General features: G+C 44.3%; 1 protein-coding gene across 4 annotated transcripts in view; it reads left to right on the top strand.

Annotated features, from left to right (window-relative positions):
- ralgps2 (Ral GEF with PH domain and SH3 binding motif 2) overlaps positions 1 to 20262 on the top strand; it is a 149997-nt gene that overhangs the window by 53525 nt on the left and 76210 nt on the right. For all 4 annotated transcript variants that reach the window (XM_041839203.2, XM_041839202.2, XM_045205487.1 and 1 more), the window contains one exon: positions 9176 to 9226. In XM_041839203.2, the coding sequence (XP_041695137.1) occupies positions 9176 to 9226 (51 nt within the window). The remainder of the gene's footprint in view (positions 1 to 9175; positions 9227 to 20262) is intronic.

The raw sequence follows: 20262 nt of genomic DNA, 5'->3' as shown, positions 1-20262 counted from the left end.
GCTGGGACCAAAGTAACAAAGCCTACCATCAGTAACACACTACGCCGCCAGGGACTCAAATCCTGCAATGCCAGACGTGTCCCCCTGCTTAAGCCAGTACATGTCCAGGCCCGTCTGAAGTTTGCTAGAGTGCATTTGGATGTTCCAGTAGAGGATTAGGAGAATGTCATATGGTCAGATGAAACCAAAATAGAACTTTTTGGTAAAAACTCAACTCGTCGTGTTTGGAGGACAAAGAATGCTGAGTTGCATCTAAAAGAACACCATACCTACTGTGAAGCATGGGGGTGGAAACATCATGCTTTGGGGCTGTTTTTCTGCAAAGGGACCAGGACGACTGATCCGTGTAAAGGAAAGAATGAATGGGGCCGTGTATCGTGAGATTTTGAGTGAAAACCTTCTTCCATCAGCAAGGGCATTGAAGATGAAACGTGGCTGGGTCTTTCAGCATGACAATGATCCCAAACACACCGCCCGGGCAACGAAGGAGTGGCTTCGTAAGAAGCATTTCAAAGGTCCTGGAGTGGCCTAGCCAGTCTCCAGATCTCAACCCCATAGAAAATCTTTGGAGGGAGTTGAAAGTCCGTGTTGCCCAGCGACAGCCCCAAAACATCACTGCTCTAGAGCAGATCTGCATGGAGGAATGGGCCAAAATACCAGCAACAGTGTGTGAAAACCTTGTGAAGACTTACAGAAAACGTTTGACCTGTGTCATTGCCAACAAAGGGTATATAACAAAGTATTGAGAAACTTTTGTTATTGACCAAATACTTATTTTCCACCATAATTTGCAAATAAATTCATTAAAAATCCTACAATGTGATTTTCTGGATTTTTTTCCCTCATTTTGTCTGTCATAGTTGACGTGTACCTATGATGAAAATTACAGGCCTCTCTCATCTTTTTAAGTGGGAGAACTTGCACAATTGGTGGCTGACTAAATACTTTTTTCCCCACTGTAGATACTTTTGTACCGGTTTCCTCCAGCATCTTCACAAGGTCCTTTGCTGTTGTTCTGGGATTGAATAGCACTTTTCGCACCAAAGTACGTTCATCTCTAGGAGACAGAATGTGTCTCCTTCCTGAGCGGTATGACGGCTGCGTGGTCCCATGGTGTTTATACTTGCATACTATTGTTTGTACAGATGAACGTGGTACCTTCAGGCGTTTGGAAATTGCTCCCAAGGATGAACCTGTCTTGTGGAGGTTTACAAATTTTTTTCTGAGGTCTTGGCTGATTTCTTTTGATTTTCCCATGATGTCAAGCAAAGAGGCACTGAGTTTGAAGGTAGGCCTTGAAATACATCCACAGGTACACCTCCAATTGACTCAAATGATGTAAATTAGCCTATCAGAAGCTTCTAAAGCCATGACATAATTTTCTGGAATTTTCTAAGCTGTTTAAAGGCACAGTCAACTTAGTGTATGTAAACTTCTGACCCACTGGAATTGTGATACATTGAATTCTAAGTGAAATAATCTGTCTGTAAACAATTGTTGGAGAAATTACGTGTCATGCACAAAGTAGATGTCCTAACCGCCTTGCCAAAACTATAGTATGTTAACAAGAAATTTGTGGAGTGGTTGGAAACGAGTTTTAATGACTCCAACCTAAGTGTATGTAAACTTCCGACTTCAACTGTACGTAGTCCATGACTAGGTGTCGAAATGGTCCTTCTGGAACTGGTATGTGACCTATAGGCGTAGTTATTCCTTTTCGTATATTGTTTTGTGCGCACACCTCACATTTTGTTAATGCCTCATCTACCGTTGCCTGTAGATATGGTGAGTATCCCTGTTTTTTAAATTTTCCTTATCACTTCCCCCCCTTGCGCAATGGTCAAAACCATGCGCATCAGTTATCAGTAGATTGAGCAACAAAATGAGCGCTACTATGGTTCCTTCATGAGACCTCCTTTGGTGGCCCCCCTTTGGTGCCACATTGTTTGTTCATAAAGTCCTGCTCTTTCCTGCATCCTAATTATGTTGTCTGGTTGTGGTATAGATTCAAAAATGACCATTGGTGCCGTTAACACTGGGATGGTTTATTTAGATGCCTTTTTGACAGCTTCATCAGCCGCATTGTTTCCTTTGATTACAAGCCCATTTCCTTTCTTATGCGCCTGATACTTTATTATCGCCAGTTTTGTGGGGTACATTAACGTCGTCATAAATGTTACAATCTGCTCGTGGTGTTGTATGGGTGTTCCATCAGAGAAAACTGAATCCTTGGCCTCCATTCCCTTGTTTACTAGTAAAGTAATGTGTGGGGCAGCACCAGAAACATTATACCGTTTTGCCACTAAGTCTGAGCCGTCCCTGTCTGTTACCTCCATTGCTGCTCCCTGTTTTCCAATGACTTTGTACTGAGACATAATTGGTACTGATATCCCATTTGTGTTTAACAACCACAACTGTTCTAAAAGATCATCACGATAGGGATCGTATTGCATTGTGCAATGATATTCTGATTTTCCTCTATCTGCTACTGGTGTCTGAGCCTGAATAAACCTACCCCACTTCTTGACTGTCTTATCTACTTCTGTCTCAATGCCCCCTAACCAATATACATTTGCTGTGCCCTGTGTCATTACCATTTGTAAGTATAACCCTGCTTATCTATAATTACCCCTTCAGAGGAATACCGAATTTGTATACCCATTTTGCATAGGGCATCTCTTCCTAATAAGTTGACAGGGGTGTGTTCTGATACGAGTATAGGGAGTGTTGCGGATTAGTCATCCACTGTCAGGCGAACTGGAGCTGTTATTGGAATTAACTGTGTTTGTCCCAAGAATCCTACAGTTTTGGTGTATTTGCCAGACATGGGGAGGTGAGAGGCATAATTTGGACTTACACAAGTGTAAGTGGCTCCAGTATCTATCATCATGGGTGTGCCTCTATTTTCTATTTGAACCTGCAGCATAGGTTCTTGATCAGCTCACGTAGTTAACACTGGAAACTGACCCTCCCCTGTAGGATTCTCTGGGCACCCCTAGTACCCCTGATTGGGCCCCGCCCATGGGTTCACAGGACCTTGGAATTGATTCTGATTTTGTTGCCAGCCGCCAGTTTGTTTCCAATTACTTTGGTTTCTGTTCCCCTGTTGTTGCCAGGGGTTTGTGGGGCAGTTTCGTCTGGTATGCCCTGGCTGTTGGCATCCCCAGCAGGTTCTAGGTGGCCGTTGTGGGCCCCGGTTTCCTCCTTTTTGATTGTTTTGCAGAGGTTTTTGTTGTCTATTGTTATTATTCCATTGCTGGGGTTGTTGTGCATATACATTCACTACTGGTGGTGTGGGTTGCACTTGGGCCTGTGGCGCGGGAAGCAGTTGTGGCCCTCCGGAGGAGACTGCAGCCACCGTTCCTGTCTCAGTCATAGGTGCTGTTACTGGAGCCTGGATTTTCTTCTTCCCTCTGCCTGTCAGTTCTTCCAGTTGGAGTTGATTCAGCTTTCTCTGAATGTCTCTCCCCTGTTCTGTGAGTCTCTGTTCATCCTTTCTGTGTTTTTCTTCTGCATGTATCACATGGTCACAGAATTATTTGTGTGACTTTGAGGTTAGTCCTACCACATCCTCCAGCCTGCTTTTCAGTGGGTTTCGGAACAGTGTTGTCATTAGTGGGTCCCCTTCTGGGTCTCGTTCTGTTTCCAGTCTCCATTGTTTCATCTGTTCGTGTAGGTAGGCAGCTGGATTCTCCGTTTCCCCCAGTGTTCCCCCTTTTAGTGACTTGGTCAATTCTCGCCGGATATTCCAGTCTCAGTGCTCGCCAGACTTCAGGGCGTTGTGAGTCAAAATCCATCCCGTCTCCTTGCGGGTCACTCACTTCTCTCTCAAGGTTACTGTTCCTCACTACATCCTCAATTTTTGCCTTTCCTACCACCCTTGCCAACAGTGCCTTCAGATCCCCCACAGCCAGCAGTTTCCCCATGGTTTGCTCCTCAAAGGTTCTTATCCATTTTCCTGCCCCATCATGCAAATCTGGCAGGCGGACAACCAATCCTTCCAGGTCCTGCGATCCCCATGGAACATAATGTGCCTGGGTGCCTTTTATTAAGATTGGATATTGCCCCTCATATTTTTATCCTATTCTGCACTCTTTCCTCCCTTACTTCTTGGTTGCAGACTACCCTTATAAATGTGTGTTTGGTTATTTCTTATATCTCCTGATTTCCATGTTTCTTTTGTGTGGAACACCTCATGAATATTTCCTTTGCGTATTTCTCCTATTTCCCAACTACTGAATATCTAGTTGTCATAAATATATGTTCGGTTTTTCTCTTATCTTTCCAGATGTCCACTTTTCTTTTGTGTGGAACACTTCATGAATCGTTCCTTTGCTTGTGTTTTTCTTAACTTCAAACCACTTAACTGTATGTGTGTTTCTACCCCTAGTACTTTAATGGGCATTCACACACCGTTCACTCTCTATTTTTTAGTATTTCAATCACACATGCATTCACACTTTTACCCCTGGTGCAGACCGGGTGCGTCCTCTCTACCAGGTTACACTCAATCAACGGCCCAGAAGAGGTGCGCCAACCTTTCCCCACCAGATCAGAATTATTTTCACACTCACTTGAACTGTCACTCTTCCATACGCTTTTCTAAGCGACCTGTAAATTCAGCCCCTTTCCTGATTCACTTCCTCAACACATTTAGAGTGGTATTCACAGGACTTCTGCCTACCTAATGTAGTTATTCTAGTGATATACCATACGCTTTCCAAAGCGACCTGTAAATTCAGCCCCTTTCCTGATTCACTTCCTCAACACAAGAAAAGCGGTATTATACAGGGTTTTTGCCCACCTATGCAGACCTCTAAGCAATTCACTTCCTCGACACGCCTAGAGCGGTATTCGCGGGACTTCTTATTTATTTTCTGATCGCTCAAACCGATGGACAGCCGCTCACACTGAGGCGACCCAGACAGAAGGATCAGCAGGATTAATCAAATGAATCGATCGAATTTAACAAATGCCTCAGCTGAACAACCGAGTGACCTCGATGATTGAATGCACAAATTTAGTTATCGAATCAAACAGATTGATCAGACTGTCCAGATGAGCAACCTGAATGAGACTCGATAACTATATATATCCAACTCGATCACAACTGGATGATTCACAATGAATCAGACAGAATGACCAGCAGGACGAACAAATGAATCAAACGATTTGAACAAGCGGTTCAGACGAACAACCGAGTGACCTCGATGAGTACAAAACAAGTCAGACAAAACAATCGAATCAAGCGGATTGATCAAACCGACCAGATGAGCAACATGAACGAGACAGATAAAACACCCAACCCTACCACAACTGAATGAACCATAACGACCCAAGCAAACCACCCACCTGCCCGGACCGAGCAGATCTACTCTTACTTAAACTATTTTCTATGTATTGCAACCCTCAAGGCTTTTTATCCCTTTATCATTTTAGCATGCATTTTGAATTCAAAAGCTCCCAGTTTCTGGTTTTCTAGTTCTTAAATTTGGAGAGACCTACTTGGTGTACTGCAACTGAGGTCGGGCCCCGGCGCGACCCACACAAACTTTATACTATTAAGTAAGAACTTTGCTTACCTTTTTTCAGTGGCCACTTTGTTTGTGTAGTCCGTCCAAGCCGTTCACAGTCGCAGGTATTCACCGTCTTTGGTCCCTGTTTGTCACTCCTTGCAAGCTCGCCATTTATGTGGTAGAAATATTTAACTCAAAAGTATATCTCAAAAAAACGGAGCTTGTGAATTCAAAAATATACTTTATTATAGCGCAACAAAACCGAGCTGGTCCATGGAGCAACTGTCTGCCCTGACTCTGAGCTCTCCTTTTACACAGAATCAGTGCATAGTCATGTTTATACAACCTACACAGTTACTCCCTTAAATGTACATGATTAACATATTTCGGTGTCACGCCACCACCATCTTCCAAAGTCCAAGTACCACACACAGTTTTCTTACAAGGGCTATGTGCGCTTCTCTAGGTGGGGCGTCTGTCTCTTATCCTATTATATTGGTGGCGTGACTCAGACACTTTATTAAAAAATAATATTCATACACACATTAAAGAACAGTTACACACTGCATTGACTATATTCACTATTCAGGCATGCATCTGGATTACAAAGTATCAATAATGTTTACTATGTTTTACCTTTATCATTTCACAACATTTGTATTAGAAAATTATCTATACCTGTAGAATGTTGTCCCACTCCTCTTCAATGGCTGTGCGAAGTTGCTGGATATTGGCGGGAACTGGAACACGTTGTCGTACGCGTCGATCCAGAGCATCCCAAACATGCTCAATGGGTGGCATGGCTGGTGAGTATGCAGGCCATGGAAGAACTGGGACATTTTCAGCTTCCAGGAATTGTGACATTTTCAGCTTCCATGAATTGTGTACAGATCCTTGCGACATGGATGGGGCAGTGCATTATCATGCTGAAACATTAGGTGATGGCGGCAGGTGAATGGCAGGACAATGGGCCTCAGGATCTCATCTTGGTATCTCTGTTCATTGAAATTGCCATTGATAAAATGCTATTATGTTCGTTGTCCGTAGCTTATAACTGCCCATACCATAACCCCACCTCCACCATGGGGCACTCTTCTCACAATGTTGACATCAGAAAACGGCTCACTCACACGACGCCATACACAGTGCCTGCCATCTGACCGGTACAGTTGAAACCGGGATTCATCCGTGAAGAGCACACTTCTCCAGTGTGCCAGCGGACATCGAAGGTGAGCATTTGCCCACTGAAGTCAGTTATGATGCCGAACTGCAGTCAGGTCAAGACCCTGGTGAGGACCACAAGCACGCAGATGAGCTTCCCTGAGACGGTTTCTGACATCTTTGTGCTGAAATCCTTCGGTTGTGAAAACCCAGTTTCATCAGCTGTCCGGTTGGCTGGTCTCCAACCATCCCACGGGTGAAGAAGCCGGATGTGGTGGTCCTGGGCTGGCGTGGTTACACATGGTCTGCGGTTGTGAGGCCGGTTGGCCGTACTGCCAAATTCTCTAAAACGATGTTGGAGGTGGCTTATGGTAAAGAAATCAACATTAAGTTCAATGGCAACAGCACCGGTGGACATTCCTGCAGTCAGCATGCCAATTGCACACTTCCTCAAAACTTGAGACATCTGTGGCATTGTGTTGTGACAACTGCACATTTCAGTGGCCTTTTATTGTCCCCAGCACAAGGTGCACCTGTGTAATGATCATGCTGTTTAATCAGCTTCTTGATATGCCACACCTGTCAGGTGGATGGATTATCTTGGCAAAGGAGAAATGCTCACTAACAGGGATGTAAACGAATTTCTGCACAAAATTTGAAAGAAATAAGCTTTTTGTGCGTATGGAACATTTCTGTGATCTTTTATTTCAGCTCATGAAACATGTGACCAACTGTGAGTGTGATTTGAAGGAGTCAGGCGCAGGAGGGTAAATCACAGAATACAGAGTTTATTCCGTAGTACACAGTTACGCTGGATAGCGTCAACAGTCCAGTGCGCAAAACAGGCGCACTGGAACAAATACAGGCACACAGGGGAAAATATATCCCCGCAATACATACAGGTAGCTTCACCGAGCTACACTCATCTCACATGAAACAATCACCCACAAGTACAAGGGGGCAGACGGAACACTTAAACACATACTAATGAGGGGAATATGAACCAGGTGTGTGTAATTGACAAGACAAGACAAATGGAATGATGAGATATGGAGCGGCAGTGGCTAGAAGGCCGGTGACGACGAACGCCGAAGCCTGCCCGAACAAGGATGGGGAGGCAGCTTCGGAGGAAGTCGTGACACCAACACTTGACATGTTGCGTTTTATATTTTTGTTTAGTACAGTACAATATACTGTACTGTATTATACTTTACTTTTCTTTACTGTATTGTACTGTACGACTAATTTCAATTACTGTTCAACGTCCATGGACGTCTGGTGTCGGTCAGTGCTCAGTGGGTGAGGATGCTGGTTACAGTAAATGTAAAGAGAGGGGCCTCATGGGTAGGTGTGTCAAGAGCTGGGAGAGGTGACATTAAGTGGATAGTGAGAGACAAAGGCAGAGATAGGGAGGGGTTGTCCAGACTCAGACTGTAACACTTTTGATTTGACCAGCAAACAACAGAAAGACAAAGATGACAGAAAACAGAAAACAATTATGAGCTGAACATACCAGTATGTCAGTGGAAGGGAGGACAGTAGCAGGTGACCCAAATGTGGTTTGTGATTGTGACTACTATCATATCCCTTTGTAGCCAGTTCAGTTGCAGTATTTCCGTTACAGATTTTTGGGTATTTCCATTACCAATTTGGTAACGGAATTACGAGTTTGAATGACCTATTACTTCATAAACAAAATTGATATCAGTAAAATCAATAACTAATTGGTAGGTCTACCACTACTTGTTACTTCTGTGAACTTTCATTATCCTCCCTCATGATGGAGAGAAATTAGAAAATATCTTTAAGATATGTGGGTTTTTGCTAACGGAATTAAAAGGCGCAAGGCAATCTTAAACTTAAATAAGATAAACAATTTCTCCAACTAAATATGTGTTGATATTATTTGGCAGGCATCTTTAAGTCAACATTATTGTATTTTGATGTATTTCTGATAGCGTTTAAGACTTTTTCTGGTAGATGTTTTCTAATACCTCTTTTCCATCTGTTTATCAAGAAATCAACGTCTTTACTTATGGATTTTCTTTTAGGTGGAAAATGGTTGAAAAATGTATCTATGCCTTCATTTCCCTAAAATATAGTCTCTTAACTTTCATTTGACACCCAATTTGATATGTCCTTATGAACTTCACAGGTTGATGCTCGTGTCCTTTTCGATAGAAATGCCCTTAAGTGCCTTTCTCAAGGGCAGATCGACAGATTTCTTTTTTTCTTGTTGGCTCAGGGATTTGAACTAGCAACTTTTCAGTTACTGGTCCAACACTCTAAACCGCTATGCTACCTCTCCCCAACATATGGTATTTCTCCTGGTTATTCTGGAAGTGTTGAATACAGTTTGGGAAGCACTGCAATGATGTCTGGTCAACTCTTCATTCCAATTCTGTGGCCCTAATTACAGCTCTGTACCTCCCATTCTCCCTCTCCCCTCTCTCTCTCCTTCGTGCTCTATCTCTTCTCTCTCATCTCTTTTTCTCCAGGGTCAGATCACTCTCATGGATGCTCCAGTGTTCAAAGCCATCCAGCCTGAGGTGCGTTACAGTACTTGACCGTCTGTGTTCCTGCTTCTCCTCTTACACACTTCACACACACACACACACACACACACACACAGTTTTACTATCCTTGTGGGGAACTGTTTTCCCTAACCCTAACTCCTAAACCTAACCGTAATTCTAACCCTAAACCTTACCACTAAGCTTAAAATAGCCTTTGTCCTCATGGGAAGTGCAAAATGTTTTACTATCCTTGTGGGGACTTATGGGGATTTCCAGAACCCACAAGGATACTAGTACAAGCCCACACACACACTAATTCTCTCACCCTATAAAAGGCCTCTGTGAAAGCCAGTGTAAGTGTGTGCGTGCTTCCTCTCTGTAGCCTTGTTAAGGGAGTTGACAGGCCTCAGGGCTAACCTGTGTCTAGGGTTGGCCACAGCCCACCAGTGAAAGCAAAGTCCACACCACACCACCACCCTGAGGCCAGATACAACACAGGCCCGCTGCAACTAGGAATCACGCTTGGTTCTGACTGGCTAGCAGTGTAGGCCTATTCATTCCACCTATGCTCAAACTACATTTGGCTGCCGGGGGTGGTTCTACTAAGCTAACATATGGAATTGTTTTAAGATGGTCATACCAAGGAACATTTAGCCATTTGATTTTGACTTAAACCTGCAAGACTTGAAAATGGTTGTCTAGCAATGATAAACAACCAATTTGACAGAGCTTGAAGAATTTTGAAAATAATAATGGGCAAATATTGTACAATCCAGGTGTGGAAAGCTCTTGGAGACTTACCCAGAAAGGCTCACAGCTGTAATCGCTGCCAAAGGTGATTTTAACATGTATTGACTCAGGGGTGTGAATACTTATGTAAATTAGATATTTCTGTATTTCATTTTCAATACATTTGCAAAAAATTCTGAAAGCATGTTTTCACTTTGTCATTATGGGATATTGTGTGAAGATGGTTAGATTTGTAAAAAAAAAAAAAAAAATTTGAATGTGTGGAATAAATCAATGGGTATGAATACGTTCGGAAGGCACTGTACTTTTCGACACATTTGTTGATAACGAAGTCTGACAATACTTTGGATACATTCAGCAACATGATAAGAATATTCCTGGAAGATGTCGGGTAGCTGCAACATAAGACAAAAAAATGGCAGGAGTTTGATTGAGAGGATTAACTGGTGTCTGCAAGTGGCCACACACCTCCAAAGTGTGCACAGTTCCTAAGTAATTTCAATGCACTTTTAAGACTCAAAGAAGGTTCTTCAACTATAAGGTGCTTTGTGGAGCTCTCCTAGCTGTGCCGTTGAGGAACTAGAGTAAGCACACTTGTAGTTGTTTTGTTTGGAACACAACCCTGCATCCTCGCCCTCACACAATTTCTGTAGTTGGCACAATCCAAAAACTGTCCATTATCAATCGCAATCTGGGTCAGGTGGGCATAATTTCAAATCCTGTTCCATTGCCAACACAATGCGATTCAGGGAAACTGATCATCATTTTGGCGTGCATAGAAAGGAGTCATGAGGGCCTCCCAAGTGGCGCTGAGATCTAAGGCACTGCATCGCAGTGCTGGATGCGTCACTACAGACCTGGGTTCGATCCCGGGCTGTATCACAACCGGCCGTGATCGGGAGTCCCATAGGGCAGCACACACTTTGGCCCAGCGTTCGTCCGGGTTAGGGGAGGATTTGGCCAGGTGGGCTTTACTTGGCTCATCACGCTCTAGCGACTCCTTGTGGCGGGCCGGGTACCTGCAGGCTGACCTCGTCGTCAGTTGAACAGTGTTTCCCCCGACACATTGGTGCCGCTGGCTTCCGGGTTAAGCGGGTGGGTGTTAAGAAGCGCAGTTTGGCGGGTCATGTTTCGGAGGACGCATGACTCGACCTTCGCCTCTCCCGAGCCCGTTGGGGAGTTGCAGCGATGAGACAAGATCGAAATTGGGGAGAAAAAGGGGGTAAAAAATAAAAATGAATACATGAGTTGAGTGCATTCAGGTAAGTGTGCCGCAGCAAATTTTCTTCACTATAGACAAACCGGCTCTTTCTGTTCAGAACAACCCAGGGTATGACACCATGGCATCTTGTAACTGTACATCAAACATAGTGATCATAAACGTTCATTTTAATGATATGTAAATGTTAAGTGCACATTTGGACTCACAGGTGTTTGGCTTGCTTGTATGGCGTCAAAGCGGTATATATTATAATCCTGAACGTCTCATCTTTCAAAATACATAGTCCTCTTAATATACAGAATTTCCCTCACTCAGACAACCAAACATTTGCAAAAGTTGGCCAATTAGCGGGAGGGTTGGGGGCAACTTCTTGTCGGGCGAGGTGCTCAAGTTCAGAACGGCTGTCAGTCAAAACCCATACAGCGCTGTGACGTGCAGAGCCAGAGCTCTGACGTCATGTATAACATGTTACTGTACAGCCACTGCATTCCAATTTAGGGTTTTATCAGTGCACAAATCTGCCATTTTCAACCCGTACAAGTGTAAAGGGTTAAGGATATGATAATGGTTAAGGTTAGTGGTCAAAATGGATTTGTTGTTGCTAGCATATATGGTGGGACTGTTTTCTGCCTGCCTGAGCCCTCAGATGAATCAACCTCCAATGAAAGACAGTTTTACTGTTGTCTCTGTTGGTGCCTTTCCACAGCTTGCTACCGAAGGATTTATGGAGACTAACATGCCCTTGTTTTCTGTTCTGCCTGACTGCAGACAGACTTATCAAATCAAATGTTATTTGTCACATGCGCCGAATACAGCAGGTGTAGACCTTACAGTGAAATTCTTACTTACAAGCCCTTAACCAACAATGCAGTTTTAAGAAAGAATACCCCCCAAAAAATCACAAAAAAATACAATATAAAATAATACGAAATAAAAGGAAAAAAGGAAAAATAACAATAGCGAGGCTATATACAGGGGGTACTGGTACCGAGTCAATGTGCGGGGGCACCGGTTAGTCGAGGTAATAAGTACATGTAGGTAGAGTTATTAAAGTGACTATGCATAGATAATAAACAGAGAGTAGCAGCAGCGTAAAGGAGGGAGGGGGGGAGGGGGGGCAATGCAAATAGTCTGGGTAGCCATTTGATTAGATGTTGAAGAGTCTTATGGCTTGGGGGTAGAAGCTGTTTAGAAGCCTCTTGGACCTAGACTTGGTGCGCTGGTACCGCTTGCCGTGCGGTAGCAGAGAGAACAGTCTATGACTAGGGTGGCTGGAGTCTTTGACAATTTTTAGGGCCTTCCTCTGACACCGCCTGGTATAGAGGTCCTGGATGGCAGGAAGCTTGGCCCCAGTGATGTACTGGGCCGTACGCACTACCCTCTGTAGTGCCTTGCGGTCGGAAGCTGAGCAGTTGCCAAACCAGGCAGTGATGCAACCAGTCAGGATGCTCTCATTGTACTCCTGTTACTGACTGACTGAGCTTTAGAATGCATTTGATGATCTCTCCTCACATTGAAACCCAATGTAGCGTTTTGGGCCCTTCACTTTTATGATTGCTGGAGAGGGAGATGGAAGGAGTGGAGAAGAGGGGATGGAAGGAGGAGAGTGGAGGGAGATGGGGTATGTGAGGAAAAGAGAAAGGAGGGGGGGAGAGCAGAAGTTACATTATATAAGGTGAAAGGTGGGGTGCAGGGAACAGGGGGACTGTAGAGGTGAGTGGGCTGGAGTGAGGGAGAAGAGAGCAGAGTTACCTAGTGTGCGTTGGCACGGACAGAGGGCTCTTCCTGCTCTGACTATGTGTTTGTCTCTGTTTGTGTGTGTGTGAGAGCTCCGTAATACAGAGCCGTCACTGAGCTGATTTCAGCTGGAATTTGTACTCCTGTCACTCTCCTTCCACTCACATCTAGAATGGGGAAAAAACGTGTCTGTCTGTGCGTCCATGGTATGGATGTGTGTGTCTGTGTCTTCTGTTATATCACTCAGTGGGTTTAACTGAATGTATGAAAATGGTGAATAACATGACTGGAGAGACATTGAAGGCTGGGATGTAGTTAGAATTTTACTGTGACTGACAGACAGAGTTTTTCTCCTTATCTTTTAGTGTCCTATAAAGTATGCCCTGTTATGATACTGAAATATATTGGCCTTCTGCTACCACTCTGGACACTAGCCACGACTAGAGCCTGATCTCTTTGACTGACTCTCACACTGGCCAAAACCTTACTGGAGATGCCTAACTATATATCTTTTTTGGAACTCTCTCATTGATGTCAATACACAAATTCAGAGTTACGCAAGCAGTACAAAGCCCTCCGTCTCTCTCTCACTCCCAGTTTGGGTTTAAATACTCATCATCATTAATGGTACATGACATGGCGCCGGAGAAGATGGCTGCCGTTTTACAGCCCTCTAACCAATTGTACTATTATGTGTGTTTTTCCGCGTTATTTGTAATTTATTTTGTACATAATGTTTCTGCCATCGTCTCTTATAACCAAAGAGAGCTTCTGGATATCAGGACAGCGATTACTCACCTCGCATTGGACGAATATTTTTTCTTCAACGAGGCGGTCGCGAAGGATATCCTACAGACACCCGACAAGGCCCAGATCCCCGTCATTCGCGTGAGGAAGAGACGGAGATATCGCGGACGCAGATCCGGGTGCCTTGTAAGGATCCGACGGCGAGCGAGTAAACTGCCTCTCCCATCAATCCTATTAGCCAACGTTCAATCTTTTGAGAATAAAATTGACGATTTAAGATTACGGTTATCCTACCAACGGGACATTAAAAACTGTAATATCTTATGTTTCACGGAGTCGTGGCTGAACGACAACAATGATAACATTCAGCTAGCAGGCTATACGCTACATCGGCAGGACAGAACGTCTGACTCTGGTAAGACAAGGGGTGGCGGTCTCTGTATATTTGTAAACAACAGCTGGTGCACAAAATCAAATACTAAGGAAGTCTCGAGGTTTTGCTCGCCTGAGGTAGAGTATCTTATGATAAGCTGTAGACCACACTATTTACCAAGAGAGTTTTCATCTATATTTTTCATAGCTGTCTATTTACCACCACAAACCAATGCTGGCATTAAGATTGCACTGAATGAGTTGTACAAGGCCATTAATCAACAGGAAAACGCTCATCCAGATGCAGCGCTCCTAGTAGCCGGGGACTTTAATGCAGGGAAACTTAAATCCGTTCTACCTAATTTCTACCAGCATGTTAAATGTGCAACCAGAGGGAAAAAAAACTCTAGACCACCTTTACTCCACACACAGAGACGCATACAAAGCTCTCCCTCGCCCTCCATTTGGCAAATCTGACCATAACTCTATCCTCCTGATTCCTGCTTATAAGCAAAAACTGAAGCAGGAAGCACCAGTGATTCGGTTAATAAAAAAGTGGTCAGATGACGCAGATGCTAAGCTACAGGACTGTTTTGCTAGCACAGACTGGAACATGTTCCGGGGATTCTTCAGACAGCATTGAGGAGTACACCACATCAGTCACTGGCTTCATCAATAAGTGCATCGATGATGTCGTCCCCACAGTGACCGTACGTACATACCCCAACCAGAAGCCATGGATTACAGGAAACATCCGCACTGAGCTAAAGGGTAGAGCTGCCGCTTTCAAGGAACGGGACTCTAACCCGGATGCTTATAAGAAATCCCGCTATGACCTCCGACGAACCATCAAACAGGCAAAGAGTCAATACAGGTCTAAGATTGAATCATACTACACTGGCTCTGACGCTCGTCGGATGTGGCAGGGCTTGAAAACTATTACAGACTACAAAGGGAAGCACAGCCGCGAGCTGCCCAGTGACACAAGCCTACCAGACGAGCTAAACCACTTCTATGCTCGCTTCGAGGCAAGCAACACTGAAGCATGCATGAGAGCACCAGCTGTTCCGGGACGACTATGTGATCACGCTCTCCGTAGCCGATGTGAGTAAGACTTTTAAGCAGGTCAACATTCACAAGGCCGCAGGGCCAGACGGATTACCAGGACGTGTACTCCGAGCATGTGCTGACCAACTGGCAAGTGTCTTCACTGACATTTTCAACATGTCCCTGACTGAGTCTGTAATACCAACATGTTTCAAGCAGACCACCATAGTCCCCGTGCCCAAGAACTCTAAGATAACCTGCCTAAATGACTACCGACCCGTAGCACTGACGTCTGTAGCCATGAAGTGCTTTGAAAGACTGGTCATGGCTCACATCAACAGCATAATCCCAGAAACCCTAGACCCACTCCAATTTGCATACCGCCCCAACAGATCCACAGATGATGCAATCTCTATCGCACTCCACACTGCCCTTTCCCACCTGGACAAGAGGAACACCTACGTGAGAATGCTATTCATTGACTACAGCTCAGCATTCAACACCATAGTGCCCTCTAAGCTCATCACTAAGCTAAGGATCCTGGGACTAAACACCTCCCTCTGCAACTGGATCCTGGACTTCCTGACGGGCCGCCCCCAGGTGGTAAGGGTAGGTAACAACACATCTGCCACACTGATCCTCAACACGGGGGCCCCCTCAGGGGTGCGTGCTCAGTCCCCTCCTGTACTCTCTGTTCACCCATGACTGCATGGCCAGGCACGACTCCAACACCATCATTAAGTTTGCCGACGACACAACAGTGGTAGGCCTGATCACCGACAACGATGAGACAGCCTATAGGGAGGAGGTCAGAGATCTGGCCGTGTGGTGCCAGGACAACAACCTCTCCCTCAACGTGACCAAGACAAAGGAGATGATTGTGGACTACAGGAAAAAAAAAGAGGACTGAGCACGCCCCCATTCTCATCGACGGGGCTGTAGTGGAACAGGTTGAGAGCTTCAAGTTCCTTGGTGTCCACATCACCAACGAACTATCATGGTCCAAACACACCAAGACAGTCGTGAAGAGGGCACGACAAAGCCTATTCCCCCTCAGGAGACTAAAAAGATTTGGCATGGGTCCTCAGATCCTCAAAAAATTCTACAGCTGCACCATCGAGAGCATCCTGACTGGTTGCATCACCGCCTGGTATGGCAACTGCTTGGCCTCTGACCGCAAGGCACTACAGAGGGTAGTGCGTACGGCCCAGTACATCACTGGGGCCAAGCTTCCTGCCATCCAGGACCTCTATACCAGGCGGTGTCAGAGGAAGGCCCTCAAAATTGTCAAAGACTCCAGCCACCCTAGTCATAGACTGTTCTCTCTGCTACCGCACGGCAAGCGGTACCGGAGTGCCAAGTCTAGGTCCAAAAGACTTCTCAACAGCTTCTACCCCCAAGCCATAAGACTCCTGAACAGCTAATCATGGCTACCCGGACTATTTGCACTGCCCCCACCCCATCCTTTTTACGCTGCTGCTACTCTGTTAAGTATTTATGCATAGTCACTTTAACTCTACCCACATGTACATATTACCTCAACTACCTCAACTAGCCGGTGCCCCCCGCACATTGACTCTGCAACGGTACCCCCCTGTATATATAGCCTCCCTACTGTCACTTTATTTTACTGTATATATAGCCTCCCTACTGTCACTTTATTTTACTTCTGCTCTTTTTTTCTCAACACTTTTTTTTGTTGTTGTTTTATTCTTACTTTTTTTGTTTAAAATAAATGCACTGTTGGTTAAGGGCTGTAAGTAAGCATTTCACTGTAATGTCTGCACCTGTTGTATTCGGCGCATGTGACCAATAAAATTTGATTTGATTTGATTTGACATGTTTTATATAATGGTGAAGCTAGGGCTGTGACAATACCCGTATCAAATAATTATTTTCTTGGCAAAAATGAAAACACAACTCTTTGGTCCTTTAAAAACCTGCTGTATGTAAAATATTGTGTGTTATAGCTTGGAAAAGAAATTAATATGACTCTGGATGACATGATGACGTTTGTTCTCCATGAAGTGATGCTTTGAAAGTCTTAACCAGACCAGTGATGCAGTAGTTTAACCGTGGATCACTTCTCTTCTTTAGAGTCCGTCCCAACTGTACCTTTTTCTCACAACACCGGACCCTCATAAAGACATTACTATTCATATGCAAGACGTCAAAATTAATGAACAAATAAGTAACCTTTTCCATCCAATAGTTTAAGCTGTCCTGGTCATTGGTTAAAATTCTAATAATGATTTTATAATGGGGTTTATGAATGCTGTGACCCTTTATTGGGCAGGCAGGTGGCAGAGCTATCTAGCTGTTAGTTAGACCACTGCATCACCATCCCAACCGTGAAGCACGGGGGTGGCAGCATCATGCTGTGGGGGTGCTTTGCTGTAAGAGGGTCTGGTGCACTTCACAAAATAAATGGCATCATGAGGAAGGAAAATTATGTGGATATATTGAAGCAACATCTCGAGACATCAGTCAGGAAGTTAAAGCTTGGTCGCAAATGGGTCTTCCAAATGGACAATGACCCCAAGCATACTTCCAAAGTTGTGGCAAAATGGCTTAAGGACAACAAAGTCAAGGTATTGGAGTGGCCATCACAAAGCCCTGACCTCAATTCTATAGAAAATTTGTGGGCAGAACTGAAAAAGCGTGTGCGAGCAAGGAGACCTACAAACCTGACCCAGTTACACCAGCTCTGTCAGGAGGAATGAGCCAAAATTCACCCAACTTATTGTGGGAAGCTTGTGGAAGGCTACCCGAAACGTTTGATCCAAGTTAAACAATTTAAAGGCAACACTACCAAATACTAATTGAGTGTATGTAAACTTCTGACCCACTGGGAATGTGATGAAAGAAATAAAAGCTGAAATAAATAATTCTCTCTACTATTATTCTGACATTTCACATTCTTAAAATAAAGTGGTGATCCTAACTAAGACAGGGAATTTTTACTAGGATTAAATGGAAAGTATTCAGACCCCTTGACTTTTTCCACATTTTGTTACGTTACAGCCTTATTCTAAAATGGATTAAATAAATAAATCTCAGCAATCTTTTGTGTGCAGCCTGTTTCCATTGATCATCCTTGATGTTTCTACAACTTGATTGGAGTCCACCTGTGGTATATTGAATTTATTGGGACATGATTTGGAAAGGCACGCACTTGTCTATATAAGGTCCCACAGTTGACAGTGCATGTCAGAGCAAAAACCAAGCCATGAGGTCGATGGAATTGTCTGTAGCGCTCCGAGACAGGATTGTGTCGTGGCACAGATCTGGGGAAGGGTACCAAAACAGTTCTGCAGCATTGAAGGTCCCCAAGAACATCAGTGGCCTCCATCATTCTTAAATGGAAGAAGTTTGTAACCACCAAGACTCTTCCTAGAGCTGGCCACCCGGCCAAACTGAGCAATCGGGGGAGAAGGGCCTTTGTCAGGGAACCCGAGGGGCACTCTGACAGAGCTCTAGAGTTTCTCTGTGGAGATGGGAGAACCTTCCAGAAGGACAACCATCTCTGCAACACTCCACCAATCACGCCTTTATGGTAGAGTGGCCAGACGGAAGCCACTCCTCAGTAAAAAGCACATGACAGCCCGCTTGGAGTTTGCTAAAATGCACCTAAAGGACTCTCAGACCATGAGAAACAAGATTCTCTGTTCTGATGAAACCAAGATTGAACTCTTTGGCCTGAATGCCAAGCGTTACGTCTGGAGGAAACCTGGCATCATCCCTACGGTGAAGCATGGTGGTGGGAGAAGCATGCTGTGGGGATGTTTTTCAGTGGCAGGGACTGGGAAACTAGTCAGGAGATGAACGGAGCAAAAGTACAGAGATCCTTGATGAAAACCTGCTCTTCAGACTGGGGCGAAGGTTCACCTTCCAACAGGACAACGACCCAAAGCACACAGCCAAGACAACGCAGGAGTGGCTCCGGGACAAGTCTCTGAATGTCCTTGAGTGGCCCAGCCAGAGCCCATACTTGAACCCGGTCGAACATCTCTGGAGAGAGCTGAAAATAGCTGTGCAGCAACGCTCCCCATCCAACCTGACAGAGCTTGAGAGGATCTGCAGAGAAGAATGGGAGTAACTCCCCAAATACAGGTTTGACAAGCTTGTAGCATCATACCCAAAAAGACTTGAGGCTGTAATCGCTGCCAAAGGTGATTCAACAAAGTACTGATTAAAGGGTCTGTATACTTATGTAAATGTGATGTATACGTTTTTTATTTTCAATAAATTAGCAAAGATTTCTAACCCTGTTTTTGCTTTGTCATTATGGGGTATTGTGTGTAGATTGAGGAGGGGGGAAAACACTTTTTAATCCATTTTAGAATAAGGCTGTAATTTAACTATGTGGAAAAAGCCAAGGGTTCTGAATAATTTCCGAATGCACTGTATGCCATTCAGAGGGTGAATGGGCAAGACAAAATATTTAAGTGCCTTTGAACGGGGTATGGTTGTAAGCCGTGGTGTAAAGTACTTAATTAAAAATAAATTGAAGTACTACTTAAGGCGTTTTTTGAGGTATCTGTACTTTAAATTAGTATTTATATTTTTGACAACTTTTACTCCACTACATTCCTAAAGAGAATATACTTTTTACAACATACATTTTCCCTGACACGCAAATCTACCAATTACATCTTGAATGCTTAGCAGGATGGAAAATGGTCCAATTCACACACTTCTCAAGAGAACATCCGTGGTCATCCCTACTGCCTCTGATCTGGTGGACTCATCTGGGTGTGGGTGTGGGGGGGTGTTCTTAATGTTTTGTACATTGTATTTTAATGCAGTCATCTCGGTTTTCATTTTAAGGATATTTTTATACGTCGCTTGTTTGTATCAATTGCAAAGGCATTGGCAACTTTGTATGTAGTCAACTTTGTTCTGAAGTTATCGGCGGCCACAGAGATGTGGATAAACCACGTGATTCTATGTTTAGCGGAGATCTGTGTATAAAGGGACGCGGGGGGGCACTTAGCTGTTCTAGTGGTGTGAGGCAGCCGTTGGATTACGAGCGTTTTCAAGTGCAACATTAATAACGATGGTTTTTGGGAAACTGCTCAGAGATTTAATGATGCTCCTATGAAGGTTCTAACAATGAACTTAGCCTAAAGATGCTTTTGGGAAACCGGGCCCAGGACAGTAGTATAACATACACTACAGGCATTCTAGATGG

This window comes from Coregonus clupeaformis, chromosome 20 (genome assembly GCF_020615455.1).
Source record: "Coregonus clupeaformis isolate EN_2021a chromosome 20, ASM2061545v1, whole genome shotgun sequence".
NCBI lineage: Eukaryota > Metazoa > Chordata > Actinopteri > Salmoniformes > Salmonidae > Coregonus > Coregonus clupeaformis.
The sequence above is the reverse complement of the archived record's forward strand: the minus strand, read 5'-3'. Positions and strand labels throughout refer to the sequence as shown.